We start from the raw sequence: 17,939 nt of genomic DNA, 5'->3' as shown, positions 1-17,939 counted from the left end.
TTACAATAGCACTTTCTCTTTCTGGACAATCATATTACAAGTATCCCAACATCTCTTCAAATGTCGAGTTCATCCTGAAAACTGCGGAAATAATATGTAAAAGTGAACTATTATCTGAATCAGTTTTCAGCCCTGTGGAAAACAAAGAAGGATATGAGAACATAGATTCTGATATGGTGGGTAATATATCCTGGTCCATGATGCATCAGATAAGATTACTGTGATTAAGTAATTGTGCTTGCCAATTTAGTAGTCATTGCTAAAGATAAGGTTAACTGAGGGGTAAATAGCAAAGACACTAATACATACAACCATTTGCACATTTCCTAGATAGTATTTAATAGGATTAGTAGTGGGTCATCAATATGTATCACTAATACTTTAAATGGAGCAATACTTTAATACCTTTTTCCTTTTAGATTCTGTCTCAGCCACTTAACTAAAAATTGCAACATAATTTAAATTGACTTAAAAATTAATATTTTAAAATGTTACATTTGTATGAAAGGAAAGTATTGTATAAAGTTCATTTTTCATGAAATTAAGTATAATATTTTTATGCTGCCATAATTTATATGCAATAACACTTAATATACCATTAAAATAAAAAACTTGTTTATAGCACAGATTTGAGGAATTAAAGTAATCTCTAGCATATGAAAAGTCTCTTAATTTCTAAACCAAATATTAATGATTAGCATTAGAAAAAATTGCTCTAATTATATTTCTTCTTGATATGTAGTAAACTGGGTATTATGCAAACACAGCCACAATGAGCTTTAAATAATTGTGTGTATACCTTATGGACTAAATGTATTTTAAAAGAGAAATTTCAATCTCTGGGGTTAATAATGTCTTTATTTCCTTTCCTTACATATGTTCCAAAAGAGAGTAGTGAGCACTTTGAAACCTTGATTCTTCTATTATTTTAGCTTTTTTTTTAATACATATTGATTATTTTATAGTTTATAAATAGAAAATTTGTGTTTCTCCTAATTTCTAAAAAGAAAAAAAAGAGAGAGAACCATAAATGCTCTAACAGAATGTGCGAAAATTTAAAGATTCTATTTTTAAATAGCTTTCTCTGTGAGTTACCTCACAGTTTTCTCATGCGTCCCTTGGACCCTTACTAAATTAACTATAATTTAAATGTATGAGAAAAAACATTTTAACTGCAGCTGTTTATATTCTTTCTAGAACTTAATGTTTTCTTTTTGGCTCATTACTTGATGAACCGTTTGTATGGAGAATGACATATACTAAGTAATTTGGACCTTTTGCTTATAAATACTAATAAACACAAATTGTTTCATGCAGAAAAGGAGCTCTTGTTTTTAAGTTTAAAAATTGTTTTAATGATAAATATATAATCTAGATATTGAGCAACAGAAAGAGCACTGATCACGAAAAGAGATGACCTGTTCACAAACTGGCTGTGTGATCTTGAGAAGGTCCATTAAACTCTCCAAACATGCATTGCTTATCTTTAAAAAAAGTCTTCACCTCCATCACAGTCATCATCATCATATGTGCCCTCCTTAATCTACAGGGTTGTTACAAAGATTGAAAGAAATCATATGCATTATAAATTATAAAGTGCCATGCAAATGTAAATGGGTACAGAAAATATATTTAGACATGTATTTTAACCGAGGCAGTTAAATATAATAATTTCAATGTAAGAACATGGTTATGCATACTTAATGTAGATATTTGAGTGTTTTTCCTTTAAGCAAATAACTTATGATACTGTGGAATCCTGGTGACATGAATGTTCTGGTTATGAGACAAGTAACCTTCAATGTTACTGTTTCTCTTTGAGAATGAACCCATTTTTGTTACTCTTGTTGCATATACACAGCAATGAAATGGAAGCTAATTGCTGTACAGCTCTGTTTGGAGTGGAAGGGACAAAAATGTTAATACATGAAGAGAATGTATCTGCTTAGAGTGGGAGAAGTCACAAAATATCTCTGTGTCTTTTTCCATTTTGTAGCTCAAAGGGCATAGATTCAATCCTTTTGCTCTAAATGTGTGGTTCTATGAGGGGATTTATAAAAGATTTTGGCTTAGCAGATTTATTGTCCTCCTTTTTCTCCTCCTATTGCCTCATAATATAAAGAATAAAAAAGTTAGTGTAGCCACAGTGCCACCAAGTCATTAATTAATTGATTCAAGTCAATTAATTGTGCTTGATTGCATGTCTTAACTTTCCCAGTTTTAGCCCAATTTCTCCAGCATAGCTTAGTCTAAGCTGCCATCTCCAGTTCAGGTATTTATTCTTTCAGTATCCATCTGTCTCACCTTCTGGGAAGAGAAAGGGGGAAAAAAAGAGAAATAAATAGGAATATAGAGGATACTTTAACACTCATCATCTCCTCTTTTTATTATGAGTAGCTGTAGTAGATCATTTGTGGATTTCTTTCTAGAGCCCTTATCCCCTGAGATTGCAAAAAGGTCCATGGCATTATATTTTGGTCATTGTAAAAATATTTGATATTTCTGTATGCTTATATGCATTGGAATACAAGCATAATTATTTAATTTGTTGTCAAAATGCCATTAAAAATGCCAAAAATAATTGTCTAGGGCACATACATTATAATATAAGTATTGGGTCTATTTAAAAATAGGAAGTTTCCTTTCATGTGCTGCTGGAACCCATTTCTTCTTTTAATGTCCTTTTAAGTTGATCCAGACACAGAATTCCCATTGACTTTGACATATGGTACACTTTAATTAGCTCTGTGATTGCAGTCAGTGCACTGGATTAAGTTTGCTACTCTGTCCCTTGGTCACTAGCAAAGCTGAATTTGCTAAGCACATTTGTCACATGGAAATAATTTAGTACTTTGGAGAAAAGTAGGTTTAAAACTCAGCTAAAATGTAGTTGACCCTTACTACATAGTTTTGTCTGTCCTGAAGTCCAAAAAGTTCTCAGAAAACTAGCAACCGCATAGTAGTATACCTTCTAATGTATGAGCAATCTCGTTTTCTAGCACTTTCAGTACACACTAAGCCAAAGGCATTATCTAAGTTTGGGACATTTTGTGCTGTACTGCAACTGTAAATGGTTACTAGGAATTGGATTAGTCTGAGACATAAATTCTTTAAAATTAGGAGTGTCATTCTATGATTCATGCTGTTACTCAGGTAACATATTTGTATTCAAAGGGCCTTAAATAGCAATGTCAACCATTCCCAAAATGGCTGAAAACAAGGATGAAACCTCAAAAGTTGTCTAAGTAGTCAAAAGAGACCATGCTTCAAAGTTTATTTCTGTTTTAAAAGAAAGCCTGGTTAGACACACAGAGCAGGTATACTTTAAATTTGCCTAAAATTCAAGCTAATGTGTTTATCTGAATTCTCAGCCAATAGCAGATTAGACAGCACTTTTTAAAGTGGGCTTCTCAAAGTAGTATGGCACAAGCTGCAACAACAGATAGCTCAAAGCTGTGCAGCAAGGGTGTGTGTGTGGGTGGACCACTATAGGAAGTGGTTGTAAATGTGAAAAAAAAAAACAGAAACAAAAAAAGGTTATCTGGTAGTCATTTAATGCACTACTCAGTGCTTCTCAAACTATCTGTGATAAAGGATTCCTCTGAACTTAAAAAAAAAAATTCCACTCCAATCACAGACTGATATTTTGAAAAACACAATAATAATGGATTACTAGAAAAATAAAGTGAAAAAGACGTACACAAAATACAAGCTCAGAATTTTTTTATTAGATTGAATTTATATAAATTACTTTGTCAAATTGTTATAAAATTCCCTAAGTACTTATTAGTAATTTCTGTGCTCTTGTTAACAGTTTGCAGGTGGCATTATCTGCCAACTACACCTTGAGTAGGCCTGATATACTTTAAAAATAAGGAACCCTACACCACCTTAATAGCACTCAGAGTATCGCTACCTCTGGTCTACCATTATTATGATGTATGTGATGATTGTATTAACTCACATAATCATCATTAAATTAACTCATCAAAATTAGTTTATTTGTCCTTACTTTTCTGAAGGAAGCAGGGAAGAAATTTTAGCCAGATTTCCATGAAAATGCTTAAAACATATAAAATGCATAAGTGATAAGCTTCAATTTTCTGGAAAATTCACAAGTGTGTTCATTTGCCTTTGATGTTGCCAATGCCTGTCAGTCCAAGACCACCAGAAACACACTCATGGTCAAGCAAGTTGGATTTATTACTTGTTGCAGTGAGGGACAACACATACCCTGGGGAACCATTGGGTATCTCAATAAGAGGGTGTTAGAATGAATCCACATTCATTATAGGATTTGGGCTTTCATTGGGTGATTTGGGGGAGGGTATAAGGAAGTTGGGGTTCACTGTAAATTGGATTCTGTCAAAGAGGGGGGCAATTCTGTGATTGGGTATTTTGTGGGTGGCACAGTGACTTTGTTTTTGTTTGTGTTTAGAAAAAATTATCAAGTGGCCTTGCTTTATTGCATTTATCATGATCACAGAGTAATGTTTTCTGAGGTTGGTATTCTGTGAGTTTTTTTATGTCCAACAGGAGAACAAAATGACCTGGCTGTGAGCACCAGTTCAACTGGTAATAATATTGATGTCAGATCGGTTCTGGATGTCAGGCAGGGGTGGCTTTTTTCCTTTCTTAAAGATAAGTAAAGATGGTACCACATAAAGTTGAAAATAAAACTTAAATATTGGTAATTGTTTAAATTCTGACCTTTCCTTTACCAAATGCTTTCAAGAAAATTTCTCTATTGATGGCGCGTAGGTGTGTTAACACAAGAATTGTTGACTTAACTGAATAGTCTACATAGTCATATAATTTCCATGATTTGAAAAAAAAAAAAAGAAAGGATCAATTGTTTGAAATTAATTAGTCAAGCAATCCCAAAGTTTCAACACAAATCTGCTTACCTGTTTATTCAGAATAGGTTGTTAACTTTGGACTGTCCAGCATGTAGGCTGAGACACTCAGAATAATTTGAGAAAATAACTTCATTTATATGGGTTCCACTTTTTGGGTGGGCTGTACCACAAAGTGGAAAATTGTGTTATTTAAATAAAATGTATGCATTTGCTGAAATAAGCATGTCTCAGTTTGATGGCTTACATCATTTAAGAATAGCACTTCTCTTTGGAATAGAAACTGAACACTGATTCATTTCCACTTGTTTCCTCGATTATTTTTCATAAGAGTCAGTTACCTCATATAGAGACTTTGTCTTATTCATGTCTTTATTTCCACCATCAAACACAGTTCACGATAAACGTAGACTACCACACATCTGTGGGCTTAACTAAACAGTTTAGTAGAAACTGTTAAAATGACTTAGTTTAAAATTCATAAATGAACTTCTGGCCTTCTATCTTAAGAGTACTTTGTATTGAGATTATCTTTAAATTGTGGCCCTGAAGTTGTTTTGTATAGTGAATAAATAATTAAAAAGCCCTTTAGATTCTTTGTGTGTTTCTTTTTGAGTATAAAAGCATAAAATACCAACTAAGTTAGCTTTAAGTACATATAACAGGATATAAATTTGAATTTTTACTGTTGACAAAAATTCAATGAGCGTACTTTATCAAGAGTGTCTAGCAATAAAATCAGGTTCCCTTATGCCAGTTACTTTAGGAGACCAACTAAATCTATAAAACTGCCAGGGTGCTCTCTTAGAAACAAACAAAAGCCACAGCTCATTGTTACCTGAAGTTGTAGGCTTTTAAATTACTTAACAGGTGCTGACCATGTCCAGCTAGGTATGTATATATGTTGACCCCTAAAGTGGAATTCCAATTTTTAAGCCTAATTTACCATCAAATCATATTCAACCTTTCCTCTATCCCCTCCTCCTTGGGTATCAGGGAGAACTAAGTCACATAGAATGTAAGCAGCACAGTTGTGTGTAACTATAGTTATTCCTTAAAGGAGGCAAGATTTTTTTATATTGTAAACTCATGTCATTGAACACTAGGGACCTGTATGAAAATACAATAGCATGTTATTATTGATGGTTCGTGTTAACTATATATACTTACAGAAATATACTTATGTGAATTGCTCTGCTTGATGAAACATGAAGAGTAAGAAAATAAGCATTTTCATTTGTATATTTATAATTTATTTTCATGTATATTCAAGACAAAGGATGATATCCTAAAACTATTTTTATATTTTAATTCCAGGAACATTTGAAATTTCAGCAGGGAGGGTATGAAGTTAACCACTTGCTCTGGCACTGTGTTGCTGCTTGGTCTTGTGTTCAGAATAATAATCCTCAGTTGAACAACGTGCTTGAACATCTCATCTTCTATAAAACACAGCTTCAAAAGAAATGCTGGTAAAAGTGATTCTGTAAATCCAAAGTAACTCATGAAGCAACCTTTGTACTTAAATGTTAAATAACCTTTGTACTTAAATGTTAATCACACCTTAGTTGACTATGAAAAAAATTTATAATCCTAGTTCCAAAGACCAGGGCAATTTATATATTTTGTATTAGCTCATTTCATCAATAAATTGTTCTTAACTTTCTTTTTGCTAGAAGTGCATGAATATATTGAATAGTTTATCTTTATTAAATGAAATTTGTTATTGATAGGAAGTTCATCCAGTATTTAAAACATCCTTTATTTTTCAAGTTGTTAAGCAACAATGAAGTACAGTTTACTATCCTTGAAGAAAATATACTAAGATTCTATTTCTTTATGCCTTTCATGTAAGGTATAACAAAAATGAATCTTGGCTGATAAACATTAGTTTCTTCCAGGGCATGTGTTAATCTGCATGTGTTAATCTGAGAAGAGAAAACGAAGTCTTAAATTATGTACAAAGGAGGGTATGGGCTCAATGAAGAAATTGGTCAGAGCATATACTTTTCCAATATTTAAGGAGGATCAGAGTTTTGAATTCCTTTTTCAAGGCTAACAGTAACAATCTGTCATCCCATAGCAAGTTGTAAATTCAATTGTCATACATTTTCCTTAAAATTAGTTACTATTTTTAGGATTCTGACCTCTTACTCAGCATCAAAGGCCTCTGTATACTTAAATTTTGAGTCCCTCAGAATCACCTGTAAGCCTTCCTAATGATCTGGATCATTCCTTATAAAAGCAGGTATTTTCTCACTGTCATTTGCAATGTTTTTGGAGTTCTGGAACAAATACGGATTACTGGAGAAATGGCTTAGAACTTAACCTGCTTTCTTAGAAATTGCCTAGTTAGGAAGAGGGCTCATCAAGAACTTCCTCAATCCTGTGGTCTGATGGGAGGAAATCACTCAGTATTGCAGTTTGACAAAGATTGTGATTCTTTTATATTTAAAAATATTTTATTTTAAATAGGAAATTATATATGCAAATATATATTTCTTATAAAGATAATGTATAATGTTAATAAATATGTATTAATATAGTGCTCCTAAATACAACAAAAATTAGAGGTTCTCTTTGAATAGTTACTTTATTAAGTGATATCTTTGGTGTGTATTAGGCTACTCTATTCTGTCACTCAGAATCTATAGTGATTCTTTCAGACAATTCTTAATTATAGAAAATAAGGTCTAGGGGATTCAAATATGCAGTTTAGTTTACAAGTGGACAAACATCTAGAACTACTTTACCTATTGGAAAACTCTCAGTTGATTTTAAAAATAATGTAAAACATATAAAAATGAATATTGTTTGACTTTGTCTAATTTATTTTCAAGGTACTCTAATAATAAATAAGTTTAAGTAAGTTCTGAGGTAGAAAAAGTGGTTGATTAAGAATATCTAATTTTGGAAGTAAATTGTTTCTTTAACCAATTTTTAGTTTACTGTTTTGTATCAACATTGATTTACTTTAAATTGCTAATAATTCATATTTAAGGTTGTGTGTGAACATGTATGGGCTAGTTAATTTTTTATATTTAGTATTTTATAGATGTGAGGGGATTGGAAATAATACAAAACTGTTCTTACTTTGCAAATGAAAAAACTGAAGCAAAAATTGCTTGTGCCTATAGAAGTGAGTGGTTCTTTGCCCATTTCTGATGCTAACAGCCAATATATATCCTGCCTCACTTCTTATAACCCCTTTCAAAAAGATCCTGCAAAATAGAAAGAAATGTGGAAGCAGTTGATTTCATCTTGGCTTTATAAAGGGGAAGCCCATGTGGTAGCTTGGAGCTATGTATCCCATAAAAATATTCTTAAACTTAATCCATTCCTGTGGTTATGAAACCATTGTAAGTAGGATCTTTTGATGAAGTTATTTCAGTTAAGGTGTGGCCCAACTGACTCAGGGGAGGTCTCAACACTATTACTGAAGTCCTTCACAAGCAGAATGAAATTTAGACATCCGGAGAGAAAAATCACGGGGAGTCACCAGAAGCTGAAAATCAATGGAACCTAGAATATAAGGGAGAAGAGGCTGCCAAGTGCATTGCTATGTGACAGAGAAGTCAATGACCAAGGGTCCCAAGGATCACCAGCAGCCAGCCCCAGAACGCATCAGTTTTCTGGAAGAAAGCATCAACTTAATGTAGCCATGAGTTTGGACTTCTAGCCTCAAAACCATGAGCCAATAATTCCTCTTGTTTACCAGCCCGTTGCATGGCATTTGTCTTAGCAGCCAGGAAACTGAAATAGCCCAAGATTCACAAAAGGACTCAAGGCAGGCAACCACAAAATTAAAGCAGCCTCTTAGGGAGACGGAAAAAAACAAGAAAAGGAAATACACTAAAGGTGATAAATTACAAATCAAGGAGAGAGAGTAGAGAAAAAGAGAATGCAAGAGCCCCGCTCCAAGCTGTCATGCCAATAGTCTTCATCCTAGAAGTTTGGCTGCTCTGTCTGAGCTGCAGAGCTTGATGTAAGGCATTTCCATTTAATATGATTTAATTTCATATGAAACTTCATACTCTTAATGCTCCACCCTGTGGTTTGGCATTTTGTAAACTGTCCCATTTGCCCTGGGGAGATAGCTCAACCCAGCACAAAAGGCTTTCTAATCTAACCTGAAAATAATGAATTGTATTTATAATTGAATTATTAGCCAGTGAAGACTGCTGAGAAATGCAGTATGGCATTTCACTAGAGCAGTATAACATATAGAATTACATCTCCCAAAGCAAAATAGCCAGTTTAATGTGTTTCATGAGTGTATTCCAAAAAAGCTTGGCAATTTAAAATTATATCGACATGGCAAGTGTTTTCCAAATGTACAGTATTTGTGTTTGCATCAAAATCAGTCTAGCAAAGAATAAACTATGAACTGCTTTGCATGGACAACAAGGCTTTTACTTCCCAGCCTGATCACTGATACCCACGTTGGCTGTATCCCTGAACCCCAGTAACTATAACGTTCTTGTGATAGTCTAACCAAACCATCCAAACACAAGCTTGCGTCAGTAATCCTCCATTTTTCATGAGCTGTCAATGTAGGTCCCTACTCTTCTGATTCATTTTCTGAATTTCTTATTGATCCTTTGATCCTCTGAGCTAATTATATTCATTTAATCTGCATTAAGAGTAAATATAAAATTTATACTTTGTTACATTATGGTGCAGTGAAAAAACATTCAACTTCAAATCAAAAGACCCGAGTTTTACTCCAGTCTTTTACTGCCTAATTTTGAGCCAGTCACTTGAGCCCTATGAAACAGAGTCTGTTAGCTGTTAGCGATAATAACCACATCAAAGAGTTGTTGAATGAGAACATTTTTTTGTACTCTGATTTTTCCCTAGATACCTCCTCATGTCTTAGAAATGAACTAATTTTCCTCCTAAATTAGGGTCCTGTCAACTGAATTTCTACCTCAGCACATGACACATGTCCTTTACTCAAGTTAACCAAATTAGACACCTTAACTACTCCACCTCACTTTCCCCCATCCAATCAAGTGTCCCCTATCCAGGCATTAACTATATTTCAGAACTTTTCCCCTGCTCTCTATTTTCACTGTCACAACTTGGGTTCAGGCCCTAATTGTCTCATTACTATGATAACTTCTTAACTGGGCTTTTAGCTTTAAGTCTTTCTCTTTAATAATCTGTCCTACACTGCTCCCAGAGTTACAATACAAATATTATTACACGTTTCTGCAGCTCAAAATTATTCAGTAAGTACTTTTTTCAAATAACATGGGGCTAAAGCCCCAACACAGTCTCTCGTAACTTGCCATAATATTCTAAGAACAAGAAGATCAAAAAGAAGGACTGAAAGATCCTGCCGCTGGGATTAGTTACCACCAACCAGCCAAAGAAGTGCTTGATGGGGCTGGCTGGAAGAAATCAATGCTACCCTGATGAAGCAGCATCCGTTACTTGTCTGATTCTCTGTTGCTACTTTCTTCCACTATTTTCATTGGTGTTCCAAGTTCCGGAATCTGTTTGTATGTGCTATACCATACCTGGATGGTGTGCCACTTCTTAAGTTAGGCAAGGTGTCTAAACTCCATTTTTAGTTTGTTAAAATACATAGGTAATGTATTTTAACAAACTTTGATCAGCTGAGAATAATTATTATTGCCTTCACTTGGCTGGGTATAACATTTTGTCACAAATTATTTTTCCCCTAAAAAGTACCATGTGTGCTTTTTCCTGGTAATCAACTTCTGTGATCATAGTTGATTTTTTTTTGTTCCTCTTCAAGTCTCTAAATGCTATTATGCTTTTTATTAACTTATGTTAAGATGTTCAGAGCCAGTCTGTTGCTTTTTCCTCTTTTATTTTGAGTCTGAAACTTTTTAGGATCACCTCTGTGATTTGGTAGCCAGGATGTACCTAAAATCCTGTCTTGTCCCACAGACCATTTTAGGAGGCTAAAATGCTTTACCCAGAGAGTAGTTATACTAAGTGAACTTGTGGACAGATGCTGTAGCGATGGGTCCACATTTCCTGGAGGCCTTCAGTTGACTTCTCATAGTTCACATGTGTTCCCAACTCCTGCCACTCTGTACTTAGAGCTTTTCTTATATTATGATGGGAAACCCATGTATTTCTCATGGATGCCTGAATGAAGTTTTGGACTTCTTTCAATTGGAAAGGTTTTTCTTCAGTTGGAGTCCATTTTCTTCATAACTTTGGATTCCTTAAAATTTCTTTTTTGTAGTCTTACAGATTTTTTTCTTAATTTTGTATTTATTTGTTTAAACAGGAATTAGGTAGTAAGAGTAAGGAAACACGTGGATCTTAGTTTGCCACCTGTGGTAGGCTGAATTGTGTACTTCCCAAAACACACATTCTTCGTCTTAGTCTGTGTTGCTGTGGTTGTGAGCCCACAGTAAATGGATTCTCTTTAAGGTGTTGTTTTAGTAAGGGTGTGACCCAATTGAATGAGAGTGAACCTTAATCTGTTAACAGGAGTCTTTATAAGTAGAAGAAACTCAGACATGTAAGAGAAAGCCTCTGGTTCCCCCGGAAGAGAAAGAAGAGGACATCACCTTGTGACAGGAAAGCCAAGGAACCTCAAAGATTGCCAGCCAGCCAGAACAAATTCTACTGACCCCAGGGGAAAGCAAACCTTCTAGCCAACACTTTGATTTGGATTTCTGCCTTCTAAACTATGAACCAATAATTTCTTGTTGTTTAACCCATTGTGTAGTATTTATCATAGCAGCCTGGAAACGAAGACAGCACGATGAGAAACAGTTGTTTTCTTCTAAATTACAGAAGAATTTTTCAGGTCTCACTTCTATAGTTAATGTCCTTAACTATGAATTTGAATTATATTTTTGTAATTTTAAACTCCTTGCAATCTCTTGTTATCTTACCATACTACCTTTTATCTCAGCATCAAAACTTTTCATTTTACTCTCTTCTTTCTGTACTTAAGATAATTAAGGCTCTTATAAAAATATCTTCTTGTACATGTAAGAAATTATTTTCAGAGATACGATCTTCTCTGAGTATTCAGACTGATATCCTCTTTAGTCCTTGCTGTAACAGTTTTCCCCACTGGTCTCATGTAGGGCTTCCCTTTCCATTTTAATTATAGCAGAGCTAGAAAAAAATCTATAAAATATTGTTATTTTAAAATAACAGGTTTGTGTTTACAGCACACGTAACACAGTTGTTAAAAACCACAACACTCAACATGCATTACTATCAAGGACCTTCCTATATTCTTCCTTCTCTTTCATATTTTACCTGAGAGGAGAAAATACATTATAGTCAGTCCAGAATCTTGTACTGTTTAGCTGTATGCAGTGCTGCAAATTAATGTCAAAAATTTAAAAATATTAAAATTACTACATAAAAAGTAAATTTAATCAAGTAACTATGTTATTTTAGACAAGTTTCTAAACCACTGTCTCAGTTTCTTTATTCACAAAATATGGGGGAAGTAAATTACAAAAATAAATTACTCTGTAAGAGTTTAATTTCTTGGCCTTGTGAAACCAAGTCAATGTGCTGGTAATTGTTACTTTGTGTAATGTAATGAGGACACAAAGAAGCTAGTATTGTGTTAGTGTTATAATTTCTAGGCAAATCCAACTTGAATTCTCTTTCTACGTGTTTTGATTTTTTAGTTTTGATTTTTAACAAACTCCGTTTTGTAAGTATCTATGTTTCTCTTCTAATTTTAGCAAGGTGATTTCACTTACAGAAAGTTTTGCAATGAGCAGCATTGATTAAAAATGGTGTATTTCTGGTGACAACATTCTACCCTAGGTAGCTGACACTGATGGATCTTTTTCAATCCATTTTTCAGTGAGGGTGCCCTAGGTTAGATACAATTTTCCAGGCTTAAAAGAGAACTGAAGAGCCAAAACTTATAACCATGAGTTATACTCAGGGGAAAAGAAGTTTTATGAACCATAATATCATCCTCCCCTATTCTTGACCTTACTGTGAAGTACTCTGGGGAATGACTTATTGCTCATCTTGGAAGTATATCTGGACCTGTTCCTTCAGTCACTCTAGAAATTTATTGAACATTATTAAACTCATGTTCTTTAATTTTGAAGGGATAGTATTTTTCTAATTCAATTTAGTTCAGCATTTTGAACCTACTCATTTTACATAGAATATTTCGTTTAAGTCTCTAAATAGCCTCTAAAAAGTAGGTTTTGCTATATTTACTTTATAGATGAGTAAATTGAGGCTAAGAAAGGTTAAGTAAATTGCCTTTGGTCATGTAACTAATTAGTAGCAGAGCTAAGATTCCAATCCAATTTTTCTGACTATAAAACCTGTGCTCTTAAGCATTATATTAAGTGTATCAGTTAGGATTCAGTTCTGCATGTAACAGAAACCCACTGCAATCACATTTACCAAATATGTATTTATTTATTGCACGTAACAAGTGGTGTAGTGCTGATGCAGATCATTAAGGAAATCATAAAGACCTACGCTCCATTTAGATTTTTTCTGACATTTTTGGCATGTTGCAAGGGCTGTTTACCTTTTGGTATTATGTATGCATTCCAAGCTTAGGTGGGAGATGAGCAAACTAGAAAAAGCTTCTGTTGCTAAATTTAGTCTCTTTTATTTTGATCAGAAAAATTGTAGCCTACGTGTAAGCCTTTCAAGTTATGGTTCTTCTCATTGACCAAACCTACTTTATATGGCTACTCCAAGCTTCAGAGAGTTTGTTGAGGCTTTTTTAAAAATCAGATTTATTGAGTTACAATGTATATACAATAAAAATCACCCACTTTATGTGGACATATCTGTGGCCTCTGAAAAATGTATACACCTGTGTAATCACTACCTCAAGATATAGAGCATTTTCATCTGGAGGAGGCAATTTTAACTGATCATTTTGTCATTTTGAATAAAATTGAGGTTCTATTAGAAGGGAAGGAGAGAAATGATGTTAGGTAGGCAGTAGGCAGCACTGTCACTCTAAGATTAAATATTGATATAGTTAAATAATGGTTGGGAAAAGCAAAATTATAAAAAAGGAAATATCCATAGGTAGGAGAATACTTCAGTTACAGTTAATTAGCTTAAAATATGAACTTGTAAAAATTCTCCCAGATCTACTTATGCCTCAATTTCCTAATTTAAGAAAAAAAAAAAGAGTTTTTAAAAAGGTCTTAAATGTATCAAAAATTGTCAGGAGGATCAAATGAAATAATTTATTTGGAAGCCCATTGAGCTCTTTAAAGAATAGTTTCTATTTTCCCCATGATCAGAAGTGTTTCTTTTTGAAAATGGTGATGAACTTGACTTATTGGCCTGAAATATCACAGGTGTGAAATTCAAATATACTTGTAAAATATTATTACTTTTTAGTTTATTAATGGTCTGTAAATCATGGCAATTATCAGCTTAGATCAGAGATAATTTTGCATTCATATTCTCATCAGTTCTCATTCAAATTATATCTTTTAATTGGGTAAAAAATAGGTCTAAATATGTAGTTTCCTAAAGCCATCACCTTTATGGCTAACAAAATCTTGCATGATTTCCCACTTATTGTATAATATTTTGAAAACATCTTTACAGTCTTTTATTCATTGTGATATGTACATTTTATTTTAAGGAACTGTACTTTTAAAAAATCAAGTAATGTTGAATGTTTGGAGTATTTAGGAAGACCACTTTTTATTTGTTCTCTGTTTTGAGAAGAAAACATTGTCTTGAAATTCACCACTTGGAAACAGTTGCAAAAAGTTAAATCAGAGCTTATTGTGAGATTTTGGGAACATTCTGCAGAACAAGAGCTCTTGATAGCTTGCCATACGGGATCTAGGAAGAAATGTGATCATTTGTAGTATTTATTACTCTCAGAGCTTTGTCAGAGCACTACTCTGAACTCAAACATCTTGCCAAAATGTGGATCTTTCCTGTAGACTTTTATTATTATCAGTGTCAAGCAATATCTCTTTTTATTGAGTAATGTATCTGGTTATCCAGGGCACTTATTTCCTCTGAACTAGTCCTTTATTTAATTAAAAAATTGTTATTATTTTCCATTAAAGTGTTTGTCATTTTGTGCATAAATTTTCCAGGTTGAATTCAGCACTGGCTTTGTTGGTCCTTGGGGAGGCTGCCAAGTTAAACATGGCCTGCTTGAAAGCTTTAATGGATCTAATGAGAAATTTTATTTCAAGCGTTATGTCTGTTCAGAATCAGGTAACTGCATTGGCAATTTAGCTGTGAAAAGAAATTTGGACAGAAACCAAATTTGTTTGTGCCACTCTAAATTGTATATAATGTGTTAAGACATATAATATGCATAACTTTGTAATAATTTAATTGAAGATAACAGTAAAAGTACATTATACAAAATAGACTTCTAAAAAGAAAAGATAATTCACCATCTGTCCATATATAGAGAAATTTTAAATTTTATTTACAAATTTTAGATCATATGTATGATTTAGTTTCTTCTTTTAAAAAATTTACATTGTATATTAAACTTTTTCATTGTCACTAAATCTTATTAAAATGTATATTTTAACATGGGTTAGATAATTTATTTAACCATTTCTTTATTGGTGAGCATTGAGTTTGTTTCTAATTGTTCACAGTTAATTACAAATGATGTTGAACTGGTATCCTTGTATATAAAATCTTATCTTCATTTCTGAATATTTTCTTAGAATAGACTCATGAAATCAAATTACTGTGTGAAAAACTACAAACTTTCTTTAAAGATTTTTAGGAGAAATATCCAATTCTTTTCCAGAAGATATTACTCTTTCCTACATTCCTGTAAAAAATGTATGAAGTACCACACACTAGATTTGAGCTTTATCAATCAAACTGATTATTTGACAATATGGTGTAGAAAATAGCACTTCATCAGATTAATTTACAGTCCATTGATCACTAGGAAACTTGAAAGTTGGTTTTATATACCTGTTATTGATTTATGCTTTTTAATCTTTCAACAGACTTTTTATGCAGTCTACCATGGGAAAACTGTTTTTAATGAGTATACTTTAGGAATATTAGTTTTATTCTTTTAACAGCTCCATAAAATTTGAAGATATTTCTTGTTGTAAGTACAGTATATAATTCTTAATTATGACACAGCATACGTTGATTATCTAGTAGTTATTTTCTCATTTTAGGAAGAAAGTTGCAAGGGTGATGATTTTCCCTGGGCCTGGAATATAGTCTACTTATATGTAACAATCCTTGCAGAAATCTGCTTATATGCAGCTACTTCCAATTTGCGAAAAACTGCTTTTATTGGTTTCTGCGTCTGTAAAACCCCACGAAAAAGTATTTTCCCCATAGACGCCAGATCAGAAGAACAACCAGAATTAAAGGAAACAAGTATTTTAGGTCTTTTGGAATACTTCTCTTCAAAAATATCAGATAATTGTAAGTAAATTGTTTTCAACTTCATCAGTAAGATTCTTTTAAATGTTCCCATTTATATATTGTAAAAGCCTTTTTAAAAAAAGTTAAATTTTCAGAGTAGGAAATAATTTTAAATTCCATAGGACTTCCTAAAAATTTCAGAATGAATATTTTATACTATGGAGTTTTTAATCAATAAGTTGATTTATGAGGTGAAATATAAACAAGATGTGATCTTTGGGAAACTTGTGAAATATGTGTAAGATTTGTTTCCTCTGTATTTTTATTCTTTTCCCTATAAAGTCTTCTCCTCCTCTCTCTCCTTTATCTCTAGGCATGTACTATTTCCCTCTTGTTCTCTTTCTGCCCAGAGTATTTCTCTGTGATCACCCTCAAATATTGTGGTCCTTTCTTCACACCTGACGTCTTATGCGCCATCAAAATGTCTTGTGTCTTAAGGCTAAAAATTGTTTTGCTTGCTACTGTGTTTATAGGGGCTAATAGAATAAAATACTGTATTTTTAAAAGGATTATTTTTAGATTTTATTGATACTTATTTTAAACAGATGTTTGGTATATAAATTGCATTTCTTTCATATTTAGACCATTGATAGAGTAAAGGGGTATTCACTTATTTGGTGTTGACACTCTTAACTATTCAGATTGGTCAGAAACCTTCCTATATAGCAGCTCAAACATGATTTTTAAGCTGCCAGTACATGAAGTTATCTGCAAGTTCCAGGCCTTCAGCTCTTGACTGCCTGTGTAGAGTTGGCTCTTTCTGGCTTCTTTCCCTGATTGCTCCACTGGTGGGTCCAGAGCCTCTGGGGGAGGATATTTGCTCCCAGAATCCATTTGGCATCCCTGTGGGCATGCCTCCTGAGAGCTGGCATAACCCCACAGTAATGGGGTTGCACCTTTCTGCTGATACTCACATTTTGCTTACTCCTTAGCAAGTCTGATTTTTATCCAGCCAGTTGATGATTTCAATGAATACATTTTTTGGAGGTTTTTTTAAATTCTGAAAGTCTTTATTTTGATCACACAGAATTTGAGTGAGTTCTTGGAAGAGATTTCATCTTTTGGCTTATCATTTACAGCTTTATATTACTTGGTCTCCTGAACAAGACACCCCAGATATTCCTGGTTCAAATAATGTTCTCTTTGCCTATAATGGTGTCAACCGCAGATCTTTTAAGAATTCCATTGACTTTTTTTTTATATATATATTTTATTGAGATATATTCACATACCACGCAGTCATACAAAACAAATCGTACATTTGATTGTTCACAGTACCATTACATAGTTGTATATTCATTACCAAAATCAGTCCCCGACACCCTCATTACCACACACACAAAAATAACCAGAATAATAATTAAAGTGAAAAAGAGCCACTAAGTAAAAAAAAACACTGGGCGCCCTTGTCTGTCTGTTTGTTTGTTTGTTTCCTTCCCCCACCTTTCCACTCATCCATCCACAAACTAGACAAACGGGAGTGTGATCCCTATGGCCCCCCCAATCCCACTGATCCCTCTCATAAGCCACATTTTTATACAGTTGTCTTCAAGAAGGAATCCCATTGACATTTATGTGAGCTTTCTTCAATCTGAGCAGTACCACACATTGTAGCAAGCTATTCATGAACTCAAACTTGCCAAGCATATAGTTAGCCTTTGTCATTGTTTTTTCATCTTTAAA

At 33.4% G+C, this 17,939-nt stretch overlaps 1 protein-coding gene across 9 annotated transcripts in view; it reads left to right on the top strand.

Annotated features, from left to right (window-relative positions):
* Positions 1-17,939, top strand: part of TMEM232 (transmembrane protein 232) — a 384,954-nt gene that overhangs the window by 171,487 nt on the left and 195,528 nt on the right. For all 9 annotated transcript variants that reach the window (XM_037800742.1, XM_037800740.1, XM_037800739.1 and 6 more), the window contains 4 exons: positions 10-176; positions 6,174-6,328; positions 14,933-15,056; positions 16,001-16,256. In XM_037800742.1, the coding sequence (XP_037656670.1) occupies positions 10-176; positions 6,174-6,328; positions 14,933-15,056; positions 16,001-16,256 (702 nt within the window). The remainder of the gene's footprint in view (positions 1-9; positions 177-6,173; positions 6,329-14,932; positions 15,057-16,000; positions 16,257-17,939) is intronic.

Source organism: Choloepus didactylus, chromosome 13, assembly GCF_015220235.1.
Source record: "Choloepus didactylus isolate mChoDid1 chromosome 13, mChoDid1.pri, whole genome shotgun sequence".
Taxonomy (NCBI): Eukaryota; Metazoa; Chordata; class Mammalia; order Pilosa; family Megalonychidae; genus Choloepus; species Choloepus didactylus.
This window is presented reverse-complemented; position numbering and strand designations above follow the sequence as displayed.